This window comes from Diabrotica undecimpunctata, chromosome 7, assembly GCF_040954645.1.
Source record: "Diabrotica undecimpunctata isolate CICGRU chromosome 7, icDiaUnde3, whole genome shotgun sequence".
Taxonomy (NCBI): domain Eukaryota; kingdom Metazoa; phylum Arthropoda; class Insecta; order Coleoptera; family Chrysomelidae; genus Diabrotica; species Diabrotica undecimpunctata.
This window is the reverse complement of record NC_092809.1, coordinates 50,362,023-50,385,292: the sequence shown is the minus strand read 5'-3', so window position 1 is coordinate 50,385,292 and position 23,270 is coordinate 50,362,023. Positions and strand designations below refer to the sequence as shown.

The 23,270-nt window shown below is 31.1% G+C and overlaps 1 protein-coding gene across 1 annotated transcript; it reads left to right on the top strand.

Annotated features, from left to right (window-relative positions):
• Positions 1–3,419: 3,419 nt before the first annotated feature.
• l(2)37Bb (FAD-dependent oxidoreductase domain containing lethal (2) 37Bb) lies at positions 3,420–22,700 on the top strand. The gene is made up of 7 exons (XM_072537291.1): positions 3,420–3,864; positions 4,333–4,601; positions 5,902–6,127; positions 6,427–6,575; positions 12,873–13,116; positions 16,365–16,479; positions 22,439–22,700. Exons 1-7 carry the CDS (start codon positions 3,538–3,540, stop codon positions 22,576–22,578), a joined length of 1,470 nt encoding a protein of 489 aa, XP_072393392.1. The 5' UTR covers positions 3,420–3,537; the 3' UTR covers positions 22,579–22,700.
• Positions 22,701–23,270: the final 570 nt, after the last annotated feature.

The window sequence follows — 23,270 nt, the reverse complement described above, 5'->3', positions numbered from 1 at the left end:
CTTTAAAAATTTATATACCTAATGTGAATGTTTCAAAGAAGAACAACAAAATCTAATTTAATTTTCTTCTTCCGAAGAACACTCGATGTCACTATCGTCACTTCCTAAGTTTATTATAATGGGATTAATATCTTCTTGACGGTCTATTTGGACTTCGGATGTTAAATAACTGTCTTCTAATCTATTACTAAATGAACTAGCTAGGGGAACAATGACAATTTGGCAAAATTATTTTACAGTAAATATGGTTATTATTTTACAAAAAATTATGGTAAATAAAAATGAAGTAGTAATGGAAACACACCATGGAATTGTAGATGATCACATAGTAATAGAACTACCTAAAGACCTAGAAGTAGTAAACAAAATAACAAAGTAAACGTAATAATAGCTAAAAATAACGACTGTAACGAAAGTGCAGAAAATACGATATTTAGGATACATCGAAGGATTCAAAAAAGAAATATGTCGAAAATGGTATTCTCGACACACCCAATACAAAAGAGAAGCGAAGGTAGGCAAAATGGGGTACAAGAGCAGAGTATAAAAGTACAAATAAGTAATATTGAGAACTAAAAGTAAAAAGTGTTGGAATAATGAATTTGAATATTAAAAATTAATACTAAATGTATTGAAACTCCTTACCTGTTGCTCCAGCAGTCTTATTTTTACCATTAGCAGAGTGTCCATTTCACTTTTCATATTTTTAAAATAATTATACACATTAAATATTATTTGACGACCCTGTTATTTAATAACGCTACGTTTTTTCTGTCCATTTTCAGCAAGATTGTTTGAAAATAAAATTATCTAATATTTAACACACACAATTTGTTCTCAACTGCACTGCTGCGCTACTGAGTATTGAAATGATTTACTGCTAAGCAGTGGCGGCTTTTGGGGGTAGGCAGGATAGGCCGGGCCTACCCAATAATTTTAAGAGCTTTAAAATTGAAAAACATATATTCAAAAATTATGTTAATGCATGTAAATAACTTTTAAATCTACTAAATCACTTAATACATTAACGTCCATTAAAACAACTATGTTAATATATTACCACAGAAAGCATCGAATCGTATTCAGGCATTTTTAATATCATTAATAGGCCCGATCGGAACTGGCCGACCCAGCTCACATAAGATACCCATACAAAAAGCGTTTGAAGTTAAGCAGCTTGCCGGACAACGATTTATATTGTCGTGTTTATGCTTGCTGTTTAGGCACCAGACGATCGGGCCTACGCCAATCATCGTTGTCACTTGTAACTTAATTATCGAATTGTAATATATATTTTCTTTTAAATTATGATAAAAAAATATGTAACATAATCTATAATTGCAACATATTTTTAAACAAACAACACAATTGCAAACAAATGCACGGTTGCCCAAATAAATTTAAAAAAAATCGTAAAGTTCGAAAAAAAAAAGATTCCCACTCTCACAAAAAAAAAATATGTATTACACACACTGGCGGCTACAAAATTTTTTTTGGGGAGGTTATGGATCTTGAGGGTGATTACTTTTCTCTGATGCAAGGTCACTTTTGGTCTTACCACCAATAGGATAAGTGGGTTTTCAAATATTTTTAGGGGGGGGGGTCATGACCCCGTGACCCCTCCCTCTGGATCCGCCACTGATTACACATAGCTATATGTAATTTGCTGGCTTGGCCTACCCAAAATTTTACCACACCAGCCGCCACTGCTGCTAAGGCGTGGCTTAGGTAGAAATTTCAAATTTTTACCTCTGTCCAGTGCGAAAATATGCAAATTAGATGCCTTCCGAAATGACGGGACACTATTCATTCGTTCAGGATTGTACAGGGAGGACACTTTTCATACTCAGGGGTTCATCTGAGCGACTTCATATAACACACAAGACATAAACCACGGTTAGATATTTGGAAATTAATAGATACACATAAAAAACGATCAATTTTTCATTGACGCCTTTAATTTAATTTTTTGCAGAAATACCATACTTAATCAGTCTAAAAAAATTTATATTATGTCCAATTAATAGTACATTTAAGTTTAATGGCGTCTTTAAACCTGCTTTCAGCAATTCTTGAAGCAGCCACGTACTTGTATTGGGATGTAAAGCACAGTTAAAGAATATGTGACTTAGATCAGCTATGCTAGTTCCACACACATCTGTCTGTTGGGTGAACTCCGATTTTATGTAGCTGCTTCGGAAAACATCCATGATCTACTTTAGTATAGGCAGTCCAGACTGGGATTAGCGAACCGACTATATTTATTATGTGCTTATATCATCATATTAAAAAAATAGCTTTAATTTGATGTAAAAAAATATGCATATACGTCATGAGCAGCATATTTTATTTAAATTCCCATTAATTGAAATAAACATATTTTCAGCAAGTTTTTGACTATTTAGGTTTCATTAACTACGTTATGAACGTATACTTCATCTAATTTACTTACCGTTGCACGTCATCCGCGTCATAGCCCATGAGGTCACATGATAACAACACGAAATATTTAGGCGGTAGGTGTGTTCTTTTTTAGAATCACTTTGCCAAGTACATTGGCATTACAGCCACTAGACATATTTTATTATATACGCGTAGAAATATTATTTAAAGATTTCTATTAATGTTAACTTAAAGAAATACACAATAATATGTTTTATTTAATTTGTATAAATGCATTATAAAGCGTTTTTTTGAAGAACATTTGTTCGGAACACACTGTAACTGGAATGGAACGAAGGTGATATTTTGGCATAAAATGGTAACACTTATTTAACAGTTGCGGTGTTGACACTTTTTGTACTTTATTATTTTGAATTATAAAGTGAATACCTCTTGTTTTATATTTTTACCTATTTAATAAAATCTGTTCTTTTTAGAACAAAATTAGTGTGTTTTATTTCAAAAATGTCACGTAAGAATTTAAATAGTTTTGTTGTATCATCCACTTTTGCAATAATTATGTGACCTATTTGATTTAAAATAGATTCAGGATTTTTTTATACTTTGGCAACTATGTCAACTTCGATCTCTGTCAATGATAATGACGTGCAACGGTAAGTAAATTAGATAAAACTTTAATCACAGAAGTGATTAGTATTCTGTGCTTTAATGATCTTGCAATGGAATCTTAAGCTGTATGCCTATATGCACCAAAAACATCGAGTTTGACTAAATACGACAAAAATACAAATTGCTGTTGAGAAAATTTCTACTTTGTATTTTATGTAAAAATAGATGTGGAATTTTTGACATAGGACACCACAAACCATACATACTCCATACAAACCATAGTATGTATGGTTTGTGTAGGACACGATACACTCACGATTTTAAGCTTATCACAGATCAACCAATTGTTTGAGTTCATAATGAAGTTTGAACCCTGGCTGGGATATTAAGCAGTAGCAGTAATATGTTAACCAATCAATAAAGGAAGAAGAAGAAGTCAAGAAGTTAACATAACCTATAATTTACTTTTAAATCTAAAATAGGATTTAAACAAATAGTAATAAATAAAATGCCCTTTTAACAAATATGAATACAAGAAGTTTGTGCACCATTTGTAACAAAGTATTTCAAAATAAAAGATATTTACACAGGACTATTCAATTAAACGAAAGACAACGTGAAAATCCCTTCTGGAGAACAATTAGAATATTAGGTGATGATTTAAAAAAGTTTAAAGAATATAAAGAGCCTACACCAGAAGAACAACAATGGCTTTTAAGAAGGCACTTTCCAAGACATGCAGATATTGTAATTGTTGGAGGAGGAGCTATAGGCAGTGCAATTGCCTACTGGTTAAAGTTAAAATCAAATTATGATGGACTGCGAGTTTTAGTTCTTGATAAAGATCCCACAGTAAGTTATAGTAAATTCATTCATAAATAAGTAATTTTTGTTTATGTTGTAATTATACGTTCTACTATTGCTGATCAATTACTGATTCATGGATACGTATACTCAATTATTTTAATGATTAAATGATTATAACATTCTAGTTAATCGTTAGTCATTTGCAAATATATTGTTTTGGCACTGCTTATGCAGTATTCATACCAATATTACTTTACAGCACTGTTTTCAAATGGTCTCCTACCTGAATACCAAAATTGAGTGTCAGATATGTTTCTGAGGATAGTACTTTTTTGGAATTTAAAACATAATTTCATCCTATATACTAACCCTAATTTCTGGTACATTATTGATTTATAGACTTTATTGTGTGTTCTGTGTAAAAAAAAAACTTTAACTTGTCAATATGCAGTTCTCTATTCTCTATTAAATAAATAAATTTAATATCTTGCATTTTTTAATTTGTTTTTGTAGTTTAAAAATTGTACAACAGCAATATCTATGGGAGCATTAACACAACAATTCTCCCTGTCTGAAAATATTCAATTGGCATCATATGGTGCAGAGTTTCTAAGGAATATCAGGACACATCTGGATGAAAGTGTAAACATAAATTTTGAACCCAGTGGTTACCTAGTGTTGGCAAGTGAAAATGGGGCTTCACAGCTTGAAGATAATGTAAAACTACAGCAGGAATTTGGAGCTATTAATATGCTGTTAACTCCACAAGAATTAAAGAGAAGGTAAATCAAATTTAACTCAAATAAGTTATGTTTATAAAAGTTCATTTAGACTATCATTGATTGATCAATTTTATGTAAGTTAGAAAAGATAGATCTTCAGTGTTTAATTGGTCTATAGGCTATTTTGGTCATATGGACTAGTGATGTAACGAATGTCAGTTTTTGAACATTCGCGAATACGAATGCGGATGCAAATATTCAGTTTTTTTTTAATTTAGCAATTTTAATTGTCTCCGGCACTGCCGGCAGTCTCATTTGCGTGAGGTGTGTAGTTAGATAAGTTCAGATAAATTTAGAAATTCAGCAGTTTTCAGAACAATTATATAAATCATGTACTGTATTACATTACAGTGTAGTGTAAATTATAATATGTATCTTGTTCCGAAAATTGCTGAATTAATAAATTTATCTGAACTTATCTAACTGAAGTTGAACTGTTTATGTTTGTTTGTTTATACTCTTTACATAAAAACACATAGACTATTTTTAATTTGTAGTTTAATAATTCTTAGACTTTTTCAAGATGGTTGTCTAAAATTAAAAACTTTTGGATAATAAAAGTTTCAGAGAATAATTTGTTTTTTTTTTGTTTACACTGCATCATTTATTTTTTGTTTTCTAATTTTATAGTTTTCTAAGCTTGTAAAATAAAGTGAGTTTTCTTAATAAAAAAACTGAGAAGTGAATGGATTTTTATTTTATTAACCTAATCTTCAAATTATTTTTTTTCTTATATATATTTATATTCGCAAAACATTCCCACAAATTTCGCGAATGCGAATATGCAAAAATATTTGCCCTCGTTACATCACTAATGTGGACAGTAAATATCTACAGAATTATTGAAGTTTTCTTCCACATTTTTACTTTTTTTGGGCTGTTTTTGGATGTTCTTCACATGGATTATCTCAAACACTTTCTTGGTGACATTTAAATCCGTCATTTATTTTTCAGTGTGAAAATTATAGAAGAAAGTTGGCCATACATATTTATAAGCCCCACTTGAATTGCAACTCCCCATCTGCTTCAAACAACTGACCACTATCCTTGTTGTTTGGAAAGACTTACAATTTTACACAAAGTGTATTAAAAATGTATAAACACATGCATAGTGCTGCTATCTCTGAATCAGAGCCTAAAACGTATCTAATTGCCTTAGTATATTTTTAGGTATAGCTGCTCAGTTATGTGTGCAGTATTCCTTCTTGGAAGAGTAGATATATCTTGAACTGATTAATATTTGTCTTTATACACAATTCAATGAAAAACAAAAGCTTAAGTATTATCATTTAAATTCTAGATATCCATATTTAGATGTTACGAATGTGGCTGCTGGCAGTATAGGATTGGAAAGAGAAGGTTGGTTTAATGCCTGGGATATGTTAACAGCTTTAAGAAAGAAATCTATGGACTTGGGAGCACAGTATATTACTGCTGAGGTAGTTGACTTTTTATTCGAAGATAGGACAGATATAGTAATTGAAGGAGTGGATGTAGGAAATTATCAGAGTACAAATGAAATTGTGGTAAGGAACATTTTTCTTTCATATATTTGGCTTTGATATATTAACACTGTTTATTTCTCTTTAGCAATATTTAAATACAAAGTTTGGAAGTATTATAAAATTTGATCAGTTGAGTTTTGTAATTGCTAATATATCAATTATTTCCTCAGTTCATGCGCTAGTATCTGTCAAAATTATTTCTAGGTACCCAAACTCACAATAATAATAAAACTAAACTGACCATTTAGTTTGTGTAGTTGGTTTAACCCTATCATCAAATATTATATATTATAAAACTGTTCCTTGTATTTATTTGTCAGGTACAACTTCCAGGAGAAAAGGAAACTAGAACTATAGAATTTGCACATTGTATCATAGCTTCTGGACATGAATCAACAACAGTGTCAAAGTTGGCAGGAATTGGAATGAAACCTGGAATGTTGTCAATACCATTACCAATAGAAAAAAGGTAAATTTTTGTAGTAAATACTTTTTTGTTGTTGATTTGATATAGTTAGTAAAACTTCAATTTTATTTTTCTTTATACCCTTATACAAAATGATTTTCTTTTCAATAACTTATTTCTGAGATCATGTCCATTACCTTTTCTATCTTTAGACATAATATAGTAAATGCCACTAAGAAAGAACAAATATTCGCATCTTGGGTATTTCTGAATGATCTTCTTCTTCAAGTTCCATATTCTATCGAAGGATATATTATATTCCCAAGTGTTTGTAGGTATCCATGCTCTCAATTAAAATATTTTCAATTGCAGCTTGCAACTACTGATTAATCAGAATCATGTACTTAATTTTTTTCAAATTAATCGTAGGTCTGTATTTATGACAACATACATTAAGGCGTTACATTACATTCTGTAAATCATTGTTATTATTCATCATTATTAGTATATCGACTACAAAAATGTTATTCAAAATTTCTGCATTGATAGATATACCCTCTATAGGATCTGAGAGCACTTCCTTAAATACCGCTTCACTGTAGACATTGAAAAGTAGTGGGACAGCACGCAATTCTAGCTTCTTTCTGCATTTTGATATCTTGGGTGCACTGCTTGTTAAGTCTTACCTTTGCAAATTGATTTCAATACGCATGAGATAATTTTTATATTAAGACTGTACATAGTTTTGCTTTTTGTGTTGAACCTTATGAAAGCCTTTTCAAAGCGCCATGCATCTCTAGGTCAGCATGTTCAAACCAAACAAAGCTTCTATTTCACTTGTGGCCATACTATTTCTAAACTCAGTAATGCCGAGTTGGTATTAATAGATAATATTCCTAAGAAAGTGTTGTTCCGTTATCAGTGTCAACAACGATCAGATTGATCTATTCTAGTTCTTCTTAACTACCAAGTACTTTAGCCCTCTTTTTGATTCATAATATATTTTATATACGATAAATTACAGTTGATTGCAGATGCAAATTACTATTGCATAAATGCAACTTTCGAGCTACAGTAAAATCACAATATAGTTATAAGCGTCACATCTTTTGTGTGTGTGTAGCCTACATCTATATTTGTGACTTTCGGATAGACTTTAGCCCCCTTTATGAAGATTTTTTTTTGCGTGGAGGCTTTACTTCAGTACTAAGTAAGTACTTACGTAATTTACTCGCTTGTTTGATGTTTTTCAGTCCTTGGTGAGTTTTATCGCGTTTCTATTTTCTGCCCCAGTCTATTTGTGAAAAAATCATCTATTTCACGTAAAAATCTTATTCAGGTTTTTTAAGGTTCTAAAATTGTGACAAATTCTTGAAGAACTACAGCTGCTACTTTCAGCAATCATAAAAAGTGAAAAAAATTTTTATAATATAACGTATTATAATTTATACGTTTATAATATAAGCGTATAAAACGTTTCTTGTACATTTTAGAGAAAAATGGTTTAAATAAAAGTTTGTTTCGCTAAAAAAATTCGTAATTGTTATGATAGTAATCAAAGCTCTACTCAAACTCAACCCTCTGGCTAATAAAATTCAACTTTATTGAGAACCGGTAATCTACAAGGAGAGTATTTCCTTAGGGAAATTGCAACTTCAGAAAAAAAAATGTCAACTGCAATATTTCCAAAATGGAAAATATCAAAACTCATTATCCCAACAAAATAATCTAAAAAAAAATACTTACAAAACTCCGTGGTTGACACGTAGAGCTAATACTCTAAAATAAAAATATTTGCCGAATTTATATCGAAGAAAATTGGACGTGGCTACTGCTCCAACATAAATGGAGTGTCTATTGTAAGAATAAATTTTAGGCAAAATTCGAAATATTTTAAAAAATTAAATTAAATTTAAATAAAAATCAAGCATGTTACATTAGTTTTAACAAGTTGTAGTTCTTAAAAAGTTTTTTAATTTGTAATTTTCTAAATTAAAATACATAAACAATTGACCGAAATAATTGCAAAAAACCATTATTGCAGTAATTTATAAATGTTAATAACTTTATTTTTTGAATAATGACATGGGATATAACTATTCAATTTTCCAATAAGTTATTCAATTTGTTTATCCCGGAGAGCGATAATTTAAACAACTGTACTGGCCCAAACAGTGATTTATTTATTTGTAACATTTAGCAGATCGCAATTGATTCTTTGATGCTTCAAGATATGTATATTTAAAACATTTTATCAAGATTGTTATTAAAGAAAAACCGTTTGAAAATGAACGGACTTTTTAGTTTATAAACATGTATAATATTAAATCATGAATGTGTTGCTTGTGTGAGTCCATTTCAATCTTTAAAAAACAATTCAAAAGAACCAAGATAGTATTTTTTTTTAATCATATTTCCATTGTTTATTAACATTGAGAGCTGAAAATTGACATTGAACAGATTATAAGTGAAGATCTAGATTTTTAGTTTAGTAAAAAGCTATAACCCATTAAAGCGATCGTACTCGTAAAATACCATCACGTTTAAGTGTAGGGGAGAACTTTCCGAGCTCCGTTTTTTATTTAGAATGGAACTTCAAATTAAAGCGCGTTGGCACGCATAAAATACATTTTTTTACTGGGGTAACTCGAGAAAATAATAAGAACTGGGCTGCTTTCTCCTCCGGGAAAAATCGGAAAATCTCGGAAAAATAAATAAATAAATTTTTTTCATAAAAAAGTTATTAAATTTTATTATTATGTCGTAAGAAATATTTAAATTTTAATAATCAATGTATATTATTTATATAAATATATAATATTAATTATAAATGCATACTCAAAATGTGTTTTAAATTAAAATACGAAACCACTTATTTTTTAAGAAGTTTTAACACTTTCTGAATAAATGGTTTTAAAATAAATTTTGAAACGAAACTTTTTGTACTTTACAAAGAAGAATTAATAATTATTATATATTTATATAAATAATATACATTATTCAACAATATTTAAATATTTCTTATGAAATAATAATAATATTCAACTTTTTTACGGAAAAATTTAGGTAAAAATAGCATAGATCTTATCATTTTATCGAACTACCGCAATTTAAAAAAAATCAAGATTCTGCGTGCCATAGAAACCAAGATATTGCAAATTTTTTTCAGCGCGCTCCAATTTGAAATTTGATTTAAAAAAAAAACGGAGCTTGGTATTTTACGAGTACCATCACTTTAAAGGGTTATACCTTTTTACTCTTTTCGGTAAATGTCATCTATAAAATGGATCTTAAAATTTAGATTTTTGTTTATATTCTGGTCAATTTTGTTCTCGTAATCTTAATAAGCAACGGAAATATGATTTTAAGAAAAAAATTACCACCTTGGTTTCTATTTGTCAAAGAAGTTTTTTTAAGATTGTGTGTTTTCAGCTACTTTTACTATTATTTATTTATTTTATTTACTTTATTTTTATGTCACTAGCTTGTAGGCAGAGTCTGCCTACAAGCTAGTGACATAAAAAGTATCAAAGTTATTAGGAATGTTTATAAGCTTAAAAGTCAGCCCTTTTTCAAAAGGGGTTTTAATAAAAATTTTGATGTTGAAATTTTTTTCAACCCCAAAAATAAGGATTTTTTGCAATAATCTCAGTCAATTTTTTATGTATTTTAATTTAAAAACTCGAAAACTAAAGAACTTTTTAAGATCTACAATTTTTATTTGAACTATTTTTCTCAAAAGTGTATGAGCAACGTTTTATAGACAAAAAATTATTTTCTCACTTTTTATGACTGTTTAAAAAAAAGCACAGCAAAATCAGCTGTACATCTTCAAAATTGTCATCAGATTCAGTAAGAATTTGTCATCAGCTATCCCTCATATACGTTTTAGAATCTGCAAAAACCTGTATAAGATTTTTTTTCAGGTATTTTTCTACCTTTATTGGTCTACTTCTACTACTTTTCAGAAGTTCTTTATTTTCGAAAATATGAGCTGTAGCAAGATTAGTTGTATAGTTCCTGGATGAGCTGCGAAGTTCCTCTTACTTGATTGTTTTGTTTTATATATACCTCAACTTTATGGAAGACTTTGAGACCCTTGGTGTCTTTTCAAACCCTCTGAATGGTATACAACCTAGTATCTAGTTGACGATGGAGACGGAAACTGATTCATACCTACGGTTTTTCGACGTTATCATAAAGAAAAACCAATCCCAAGGTTTTCAATCTCTCTGTTTATCGAATACTCACCAGAATCTTGTCCCCAGATCAATATGCCTTTGCGATTATGCAAGTAGACCTGCTGAGCTCTCCAGTTTAAAACAAGCCCTCATCCAAAACGGTTACCGCGAAGATCACATCAATAGGAGCATCCACAGACATTAATCTCCCACTCAATCTCAACCCAAAGACTCCCTCATTAGAAAGCTTTTCTTCCTTCCATCAAAGGTGTGACTAACAAAATCAACAAAATTCTTAGGACAAAACTTTCATCTCTTGTCCGATCAATCAAAGACAACATTCCAAATGGAATGTTGTCTTTGGAATGTGAATGAAATGGAAATGGACAACACGGAGTCTATGAAATTCCTTGTGCAAACTGCTCCCGTTACTCTTTATAGGCCAAACAAATCGTAGAATTCAAAATAGGATTTATGAGCATTCCATATCTGTTCGCAATTCCAATTCAATTTCAGCTTTAGGTCAACACCATCTTCATACAGGTCACAAAATTGATTTTGAAAACTCCAGAGCTGTAGCCTCCATCCGCTTCTATAAACCAAGAATTATCCGAGAAGCCATAGAAATTGAAAAAATGCAAAATTGTCTCTATAAAAGAGATGGCGGCATCCGGTTACCTTCGACATGGAGACCTCTCATAAAGAAAATATCGTCCGCTCCACTGTCCAATCAAAATCCAGCCGTCAGAAATGTTCGCGCCAACCCTCGCGCCAATCCCCACGCCAACCTCCTCCCGAACCACGTCACCATCTTCGTTATAAATGAACCGTCCGCTGTTCCCAGTAGCAGTAATGCATTGATTAGTTATCAGTATAATGGTGTTTAGGAGCTCGGGAGACTGAGACCTCGGAAGGTTAAATATAATGGCATGTCTCGTAAAAAAGGAAAACAAAAAACAAAATAGGTATATCGATGGAAGGCAATCGGAAATAAGTATTTCTGACTATTTGGTCATCAACAGTACGGTAGCTGCCAAGTTAGAAAAGGAGCATGTTAACTTGGGAAGGATCACTACAGGAGCAATGCAACCAATTTGTGGCAATAGAGTTTGAAGAACCTGATGGTTTCCTGGGCAATAAATTTCTCTGTCCCGGTAGGGACGTGATTGTTTACATTTTTCACTTTAAGTAGTAACTTTTAGTATAATGTAAACATATCAAATATAATCAAGTAAGTTGATTTATGGAAACCTGGACATTTGAGAAAAGCACTTGCTATTATATTTATGAGCGAATAGAAGAATTACGCGATTATTAAATATTACTTTTGCCCATTAAAATTTAAATCATTTATTTTTATTGAAAATGATGGACAATTTTTAATAAATTGATTCTATTAGTATTGGCAATATGCAAACCAATGACGAATGAGTCAAGGATGCATAGCTTATTACATACAAAGAGAAACAAAATCTCTTTCTTCACCGTCGATACCCTGTTTCGAACTTGTTCGTGGTCTACCTCTTCTACGTCTTTCCTGTGGTGTTCAGTCTAGTATTTGCTTTGTTCGTCGCTCTTATCCCATTTTTTGAACGTGATCGTACCACTTCAGTTGTTTTTATTTTATGTTGTCACTCATTGTGTTTTCAATATTCATAAATCTGCCGATATCCTTCCTTACATGTATCTGTCTTTTATTGCTTCATCCAGGGCCCGAATGTTTGTACGTTTGGTTATATTGTGTATATTCTCTATCATTAAGTATCAGATCTTATCTTTTTCCTCCTCCACACATACATTCGTTGTTCGTGTTTACTTCCACGTCCCATGTTTTGTATTCTTCGACTATTTTGTGGGTCATAATATTCTAGGTCCTCATATTTTTGGGTTACTACCACTTGATCATCCGTATGTAAAATATCATTGTCTAAAACCTGCTTGTTCTTATCCTTCCATGTCCCTATATTCTGCTTCAATATTTTTTAAGTTTACCATATATCTTTTATTTTATTATTTATTTATGTTTTAAATAATGCAAAAAAATAAACAACAAGTTGGGTTACATTGTATGGACGTGACTAACCAAGCAAAAGAAGGAAACTTACTCCACGTCTTGTTCTAATTACGATCTTTTTTTATTGGCTCTGTATTATTATTTAAATAAACTATTTATTTCAAGACGGAGATTTGTGTACGCGTTTAACTGCGAAAAAGACGTGCCAAGCATCAATACTCCGATGATCGAAGATTTCTCTGGGATATATTTTAGAAGAGAAGGATTAGCAGGTTCTTTTATTGTAGGTGTCGCTCCTCAACCAGAGTTTGTACCGCTCAATGACACTGAGGAAGACCGAATGAATTTTTTTAATGAAATGGTGCATCCGCTGTTGGCAAATAGGGTTCCAGCCTTTAATGATATTAAGGTAACGATATGTATATAATTCTTCTATATATTATTTGCACATGTATGACATCATTCACAAATTATTTTGTATATCGCTGGTGTAATTCTAATACCTCGTATCCCAGAAAACCTAACTTTTCAGGGAAGTTAAAAAACGTTCCTAATGCTAAAAAAACTGAATGATTGTTCAATGAATAGATAATGCTTCGTACTTTTGCTCATTTGGAATATTGAGTTCAATCAATTATTTATTTTTGATTTTTTTTGTAAATTAATGTGATTAATTAACTAGAAGTTGGGTTACGAGTTATTGAATAAAAAAAATTGCAAAAAACTGTGGCTTACGAGTTATTTATGTTCTGTAGTTAGGGAACATTTCACATTACCTTCAAACAAAAAGTTATTAATATTTGTATAAAAATAGTACAAAAGTAATTATTATTCAAGAAAACGAACTTTAAAAATAAAAGTTTACTATTCAGTGGTTACTGTTTAAAAATAGATAATGATATAAAAAAATTATAATAATGAAAGTCGGGATAAAAGTTATTCAAATTTCAAGTTGTCGTAAAATTGGTGATACTCAATAGGTATGACTTTTTTAATTTGCTGCAAGTGTTCCCACTTTTCTTTTTTTATGCTTCTCGCCTCTTTGTACATTGGTGGCCAGTGAGCCTGTTCATTAACTTGCTTTACTCTTTGAGGCAGCAGTGCCCACTCAGCATCAAAGTCTATTTTGTATTCCATGGTGCCCGTTGGCAGGTATGGCAGTGCTCTTAGGTCCGTTACCACGGGATCATGGAGCACCTAAAAAACATAATATTATTATAAAAAAAAGGAGCATAACAAAACTGAAACAAACTAAAAAAAAAAAATAGTAAAATGAAAATGTATAAACCAAGTTTAACTCCAACGTACCTTGCCTGGTCTAATAGATGCACAGCGGTGATACTTTTTAATTGTATTTAAAGTCAGAGTAAACCATTTTCCGAGCTAAGTATGGAAATGGATTTTTTCGCGCTGCGGTTGTAGCCCGAATGTAATCATATGGTATGTAAACATCCCGCCCTTTCAGTTCTTTCTCAATTCTGTAATGTACGCTGTCATACTCCATTTGAGTGTGACCGGAAACTAGAAATTTTTGTATTATTTCTGTGTTGTTCTCAACTGCAAATGCCAGCAGCGCATTGGACAATATTGAGTTCCTATTTTGATACGTGCATCCGACACTGTATAATATTACAGGTCCTGTAACATCCTGGCAGTACTCTTCTATATAGCTGAGTATACAAGTTGTAAAAATGAACGCTGTCATGTCTGCTTGAGTCTCGTCAAACCAATAACAGATAACCTTTTTTGAGGAAAGATCGAAAACGGTAAAATTATGACTACATAATTTTGTTTTATAAAATATTGTGTTCGCTTGAACCCAAGGACTGACCTTTACAGCTTGCAAGTCCATTGTAACAACTTTACATTCATTTTTCATAGCATTTATCCTGCTCTTTTTCATCTCGAACACGATCTTTCTGTGCTCTGTGTTTCTCCCAGTCTTTTATCATCTTACTGGCCCACCTCATGTTTAACACAGGTGTCACATTTGTCCTTTTTTATTGGATGTATGGACAAGTTTATTTCATCAAACAAATTGCTTATTGTGCACCGTGAAACAACATCATCTATCCCTTTACTTTTACTGAACTCACAGTATAGATTATACAACTGACACATGCTTCTTATAACATGCTCTGAATACAATTTGCTGGAAGACTTTCTCCCATAATGAGATTCCAGTTTTGGCAAGCCATGTAGATAATTCCTGGCAAAATACATTTTTGATATCATTTTTGTGTTGGAGGGCTTTTTGCGAATTGATTTTTTAAATTCTGAACTACTAGCCATTCCAGCAGCGACATCATCATCATTATTGCTCTTATTTTTTTTGCTCCATGAAAGGACAGTAAACTCTCCTAGACCTGTTGTACTAAGGAACACTTTTTTGCATACTTCCATTTTTCCGCTCTCGATAGTCAAATAGTAGATCAATGGGTTCTCTCGTTTACTGTTATTGTTAGTATAAGTTTTCGCTTTGGTTTTTACTTTCACGTGATTAACCACGAAATTTTTTCGCTGATCCCAATTAGTTTTTTTCCAAAAGGATGTAAATATTTTCTGCCGCTGCCTGTCTGTAATTTACGAGCAGTATCGTGTTTTACTTATAAATATCTTATAAATATCTCATATACCAAATGCAACGACTTTGAAGTTTGTCATTCATTGTAATGGGTTACTAGATATTTCTTATTCAATAACTCGTAACCCAAAAACAAATCCAAACTTTATAACATTTTTATACGTGGTATTTTTTAAAAAGTGATAACAACAAATCTGTTCGTCGCTGATTTACGAGGTATTGTTCAATCGATTTAGCTCACTTTTTACTATGGGAATAGCTCATAACCTAAAATTCCATAAAAATTGGGTTATGAGGTATTAGAATTACACCAGCGATATTACAAAATATGAAAATAAACATGAAATTAAACATCTTGTCGGCAGCAATATGACGAAATCCCTGATGGTGCCTATGAAAATAAGCGAAAAATATTGGATAATGTAAAAAAAGTATACTTTGTCTATCAGCTGTTTACCCAATTATTTCCCCCCTTTGAATTAATTTATGAATTTAACAGCTGCTATCAACCAATTCTCTGTATATATATATATATATATATATATATATATATATATATATATATATATATATATATATATATATATATATATATATATATATATATATATATATATATATATATATGTGTGTGTGTGTGTGTAATTATAAGTTGATTATAAAATTATAAAATGAAGGAACATGTTGCGTCCCTTTAGATTTAATGTAGTTCGTAGGAAATTCACCACGCACCGCTACTCATTCCCATTAGGGCGAATATCTATCGACGCATGCTTTAAAAACTCACATAACTGAAACTTCAAACCAGTAGTGTTGCGCGCTAACTCTATTTTACTTTATCTTCGATACCTTTTTAATTTGAATTAAAAATATTTGCGGCCACTTTTAGACTGGTAAGCGATTATCAATATATTCTCCTAATTTTACATGTATATAAAAATGTGAGTTTGATTAACTACGTCATGAACGTAGTGATCCTGCAGCTGGATCTTAGACTATTATTAATACCTTTAACTTCTATTATTTTTACAATTATGCAAGGCCTAATACCATTTTATTATTTAAAATTTTAGCTAACGGGATCATGGAGTGGTGACTACGATTATAATATATTTGATGGAAATGGTCTAGTTGGACCCCATCCGTATTACATGAACATGTACATAGCGACTGGATTTAGCGACCAAGGTATGTGATCCACACATTTTATTGCTTTACGAATCGTTGTTTGAATATATAACATCCTCATTTTGTAAATTTTACTCATTTTATTCCTATACGCGTTTTTCTCTCAAGCCCTTTGGACATCTTCACACTACAACAAGCTTTTTAAAATTTCTCTAACTAAGCTACTCTCTAAATGATAACGGAATAGATATACGGAATATTTTACCGCACACTTTCAAATAAAGTTCGGGGCAAGTTTTATAGGAAACTGTAATATTGACAACAATAAGGTGGAAAATATTGTAAGCATGTATTTTAATTTCTTAAAGCAAATTATAAATAATTTCAAAATTTCACTTTGTATTATTCATAATATATGAGTACTCTACATAGTCTACATTATAGTTTGTTAAGATCAGGTTGTTAATGAGCTTTTAAAAACATACAGCGTGTTTCATTAAAAGTAAAGATTATGGACAATGCTATCGGGATTATGGAAATATCGGGTATGTGGTCTATATTAAATAAAAAATCTTTGTTTTTTCTAAAGCTCAATATTTTGGCACAGACTGAAAATTACAAAAGTAGGTTATTTTTGGAGATGTACCACATTAACAAAAATAAACAAACTTTAAATTATAAAACAGACACGGGGCAATTAAGCAACATATATTGCAATATATTAAACAAAATTTAAAACTACACTCACCTTAATGATTAATCATACTAACTAGCCTTAATGATTAATTAAAGAAATACTATTCCTCTAATGTTTTCTTACATTGATATTTTTTGTATTTTGAAATAATTTTTACTTGTTCCATCTTATTTATTGTTAACGAACGTGCTCAAAGATATTTTAAATTTTTACATGCATTTTATTAAATGTAAAGTTTCATCAACAATAATGTTATTTTAGTATTCAATTTTATTTATGTGTATAATCTTTTAATTTCTTTAAGTATTGTAAATCTAAGTGTACGTCAGTGTTTTGAAATGTTTGTTTTTTACAGTTACTCCCGATGAAGCCATCAAATAAATGGCGAAATATTGAGCTTTAGAAAAAACAAAGATTTTTTATTTAATATAGACCACATACCTGATATTTCCAACATATTTATATATATATATATATATATATATATATATATATATATATATATATATATATATATATATATAGGTTGAGTTTACCGAAAGTACAAGCTGATTATAGCCGCAAATGTCAAACATGGAACAAAAAATTTCGATATAGCAGTGTTGGCATGTTTTTATAATGTAGATGACGTATGCTTCAAATATAAAAATATAAGGTTTTAGAAAAGTACATTTTGTTTATATTATGTTATGCATTCTGCAATTTTTGATTTATATAAAACAACAATGAGTAAATATTTGTTTCTTTGGTGATTAATTGCAGTTAGTTATTAGAATTTTTTTTTATAAATTAGATTACACCAAATTTATCTTAAAGATGCAGTAGCAGTAAACAAACCAACACACGTTATCAACATTATGAATATTACGAGGAGCACTCCCAAATCACGATTTACAATGTATAAACGTACATAATATCCACCTCATAAACTATATAAATAGACATCGTATACGAAACTCAGCATACCATATCATTTAGTAGTCCTTGTACGCGGCAGAATTGCCATAACTTAATTGGACCACTGTTGTTCTAGTGATAATATTTTAGCAAGGGCGTGCGTCAGGGAATTACAGCGCTTGAATTTATTCATTTATATTTATAATAAATGTTATCATTTATATTTTATGATCAGAAGAATAACAAAGATAAAATTAAATTAATAAATGTTAGAATGAGGTTTTCCAACAATATAATATGCGAATTCGTTATTGTAATGCATTGAATTAATAAAATTAAATTAAATATGTAAAAATTGTTTTAAAATTAAATGTAATATCTAATGGCGGTTTCCCACCAAACGGACAAAATAAAAACAAAACAAAACACAAACTCGTATCCAATAAAACAAAATAGCAACTTTTCACAAACTTTACTAAAGACTGGCGTGTTTTGAAACAGTTCGGTTTGTTTTTCGAGTCCCGAGTTTTTGAAACTCGAGTCTGTTTAGTGGAAACGGTCAGTTGTGTTTATTAATGGACTACCTCACCTCTGACGTTACAATGGGCGGGGCTTCGAAAACCTTTCTAAACATTTCTACACTAAATACAAGATAGAGCTGCGGTAAGTATAAATAAACAGTATGATTGTTACGAGGGGCACTCCCAGATCATGATTTTAACAATGTATAAACCTATATTTTCCTGTATTATGAAATACATATGAAAATATGAAGTAGACATCGTAGCATAAGTCGTTCACCGGAATAACAGAACTGAAAATAACTGAATAAACATGTTAGAATGAGGTTTTCCAATAACATAATAACGTGAATCCGTTATTGTAATGCACGGAATTAAAATACAATTACATTAAATGTGTAAAAATGTTTTTAACGTAATATTTAAGGTTGGAACGGAGTTGCCACTCGTGAACTGAGCTCTTAATGGCACTCCATTCGTTGGTTTAAGGAAAACGAAATTTCAAAGCAAAAACCTATGCAAAGGTCAGAAAAATCTTGTCAAAAATAAAAACATTCAACATATCTGAGTAATAAATAAAACAAAAAACTCAAAGTGTAACTTAGGTAATATTTTACTCAGAATCTACCTCGAGTGCCTGTGAATACCTTCTTTTTTCTTTACCCATTTCATCTACAATATGCTAACAATAGTGTATTTTTTTTATGTTTATTCACAATAGTCAAAAGCTCGACTTTTAGAACTGAATTGTCAAAACTTTTGATCGCAGCCACTTTTGAATATCCGCTTTCTTCAACTCGGTTGTCGATATTTATTAAACGGGGAGTATATAACGAATATATTAAGATAGAAAAAAACATGGCGACTACCAAAATGGCACTACACAGGATCTTGATTATATAGAACGTATAGTTATGTACGAGATATCATAAGGCACTATGAATGAAAATAAATTTACTATAGACAAATTTTGATTTATTGACTTAAGGAAGGCCTCTGGCTAAGTTCAAAATAAACAACTGATCGAAACCTAACTTGCGACATAGCAAATGAAAAGGGACGATATAACGAATCTATTAAGATATGTAATTGATTTTCTATCTTAATATATTCGTTATATCCTTTCCTTTCATTTTCTATATCGCGTGATAGGATTTGATCAGTTGTTTATTTTGTACTCAACCAGAAGCCTTCTTAGTCAATAAATCAAAATTTGGCATACGGTTTTGCTTTCGTATTAAATTATTAAATGTATACAGCATGTTCAGCAGAAAGTCGAACAAAAGATGTGGGATCTTGACAATATCATTGAGACTCAAGTTGAACCACTGATAATTAACGTAGTTAATGAGAGCAGCACATCAGACTCTGATTATGAATAAAATATTAATTTACACTGTGAGTTTTTTGTTTTATTTATTAGTCAGATATGTAGAATGTTTTTATTTTTGACGAATGATTTTCTCGGACATTTGCATAGGTTTTTGTTTGAAACTTCGTTTACTTTAAAAACGAATGGGGTGCGATTAAGAGCTCAGTTCTTGACTGGCAGCCCCGTTTAAACCGGAAGCTCTTAGATATTAATACTCATAATTTCAACGCAATTTAAGAAGTTTTTACTTCTGGCGGCACTTCTCCAAGTGCACCTTATTTTTTTTTAATGCAAAATTTTCGTTTATGAAAACATTTAAAGTTAAGGTATATCTGTATTCAAATTTACGAAATTTATATAAAATGAGATTTCAATTTCTGGTAACATTTGTAATCTGGATCACGCGAGTTTTATTGTTTTTCAAATAAAAACTGAAAACATAATAATAAGTTACTTCTTTTGAGGCGAACTAACACACAATATACTTTAAAAAATAAGTGTATTTGATGTTTTGATTTCGATCGTTTAAGTGTCAAAACAACGTTGCAATTACTGCTTTATTATTTTTGTCAAACCATAAGTTTCTTTTTATTTTACAGTAGTGAAGCTAATTTTGAATTTCCTTGAAAATAATACTAACATTGTATATTTTATCTTCGTTGTTCATAGTAAACAAATCTTTAATTGTACATACTGTTTTATTAATTTGATAAGAAATATGAAAGCAAAACCGCACGCCTATGGAGTCTTACGTAGCATAGCCTGGTTTTGTTTACTTTTACTGCACGTCGAATTTGAATGAGGTGTAGGTAGACTAGGGGATAGATTTGGCAATCGTCAAATCAGCAGTTGCCAGATTACAACAGATGTTTGCAATTAATCTCGAAAGAGACAACTATCTACTCGTTACTGCTGCATATAAATTAAAAATTGCAGAATTCATAAAATAGTATAATCAAAATATACTTTTTAAATTTTTTTTTTATGGCCCTTTTTCTATCCGAATTGTCGAATAAAGGCCTCTTCCATTTCTCACCATTCATCCCTGTTGTGTGCTAGGCGTTTCCACATTGGTCCTGCGACTCTTTTGATATCGTCGCTCCAGCGCATTTGAGGTCTTCCTCTTGGTCTCTTCGCATCGTACGGTCGCCAGTTTCCGACTTCTTTGTTCCATCTACCATATTCGAGACGTTCGTTGTGTCCAGCCCATTTCCATTTTAATTTAGCTGCTTGTTTCGCGGCGTCCTTTATTTTTGTTTTGTTTCGGATTGCTTCGTTCGTTTGCCGATCTATTAGTGAGATACCAAGCATCTGTCGTTCCATGGCTCGCTGAGTTTTTCGAATCTTGTCCATGTTCTTTTTTGTGAATGTCCAGGTTTGAGCTCCGTAAGTGAGAACGGGAAGGATACAAGAATCGAACACTTTGGTTCGAAGGTTTTGGGGTATCATTTTGTCTTTCAGTATGTATGAGAGTTTTCCAAATGCGGCCCATCCCATTCTTACTCGTCTGCTTATTTCGGTAGTTTGGTTTTCTTTGTTTACCTTGATATTCTGACCCAGATATATGTATTCTTCTACATGTTCCACTTTTGTTCCTTGGATGGTTATCGTCGGTTGATCATCTTTATTCGTCATTAGCTTAGTTTTACTCAGATTCATTTTCAGTCCATTTTTTATGGATTCCGTATGAAGCTCATCGATCATCGTCTTCAGTTCTTTCCAGCTATTAGTACTACGTCATCTGCATATCTTAGATGGTTTAAATACTTTCCGTTTATCGATAGTCCCTTCGTTTCCCAATTTAGTGATTTAAAGATGTCTTCAAGTGCGGCAGTAAAAGTTTTGGAGATATGGTGTCTCCCTGTCTTACTCCTCGGTTGATTTTTATTGGCCTCGTTTTCATTCCGTTATCCATCGTGACTACCATTTCAGCGTGTTGATATATATTATGTATTAATATCCTATATCTAGAATCTATTCTGCTGTTGACCAGTGCTTCCTCAATAGCCCATAATTCTATGCTGTCAAAAGCTTTCTCGTAGTCTATAAATGCTAAACAGATTGGTAAATTGTATTCGTTAACTTTTTCTATTAGGACCTTTAGTGTGTGAAGATGGTCACTTTTAAAATATTTATCCCTTTATATTTGAAGCATATAATATATGCATTATAAAAACATGCCAACACTGCCAAGCCGAAATATTTTTGACATTTGCGTATTCAGCTTGTACTTTCGGGGTAAACTCAACCATATATGTGTATATATATATATATATATATATATATATATATATATATATATATATATATATATATATGTGTGTGTGTGTGTGTGTGTGTGTGTGTGTGTGTGTGTAAGAATGTGGTTGTTAATAAACGTTTAAAAACTACTGAATACATAAATAATTGAACACATAATATAAAACAGACAATCAGGCAACGGTGTGCGAAAATATCAACGTCATATCGAATAACATGCAACGGTTCTTAAAACGAAATGGTCTTAATCAATCATTATTATTTTTGTTTTAGGAATCCAACAAGCTCCTGGTATAGGGAGAGCAGTATCTGAAATGATTATAGACGGAAATTTTAGAACGATCGATCTTACTAGATTAGGATTTGACAGGTTGTTAGTTGATAAACCAATGTTCCAATTTAGGATAACTTAGTCGCTGTTTTTTAGTTAGTTGTTATAAAAAATTTATTTAACATAATTTTGTACATACTTGTTAAACAATTGGAGAGAACTCCGATGGAATAAAGAAAATACATTTAAAAAATTATTTATTAATATTTTTGTTATTATTTTTTTTTTTTTTAATTTATGGCATTCTGGAAAACAATTTTAAGGAAAGAACAGCCATTGCGGTTAATGTATCTCTTATAATAATAAAATTATTCGACGCTGGTACCGATTGTGTATTGATAAGATAGTGTGGAAAAACTACACACATTCCCCGAATAATTGAAGACAGTAACCTCGAATCCTCGTAGTAACCTCTCGAGGATTTTTTTACCCTCCTTGAAAACTTCTGTGACCTCGCTATATGACCTGGTATGCTCGTTCGGCTTCTAGGTTTTTTATAATAATAATATCCCTGTATATCGCTAGTGTAGCTTGGATGGTAGTCTACTATTTCTTGGGCCTATGGTATACAAGGAAGGTAAGAGGGCCAGTGCTACGCTTCAACCTCCTATATTATTACCCCTGGTTTTACCCAAGCCCAAGGTACTCATTTTATACAGGTTCGGTCGACCTGGGATCTTTAGATATTTTAAAAATGTTATATATATATATATATATATATATATATATATATATATATATATATATATATATATATGTACTAACCCAACTTAC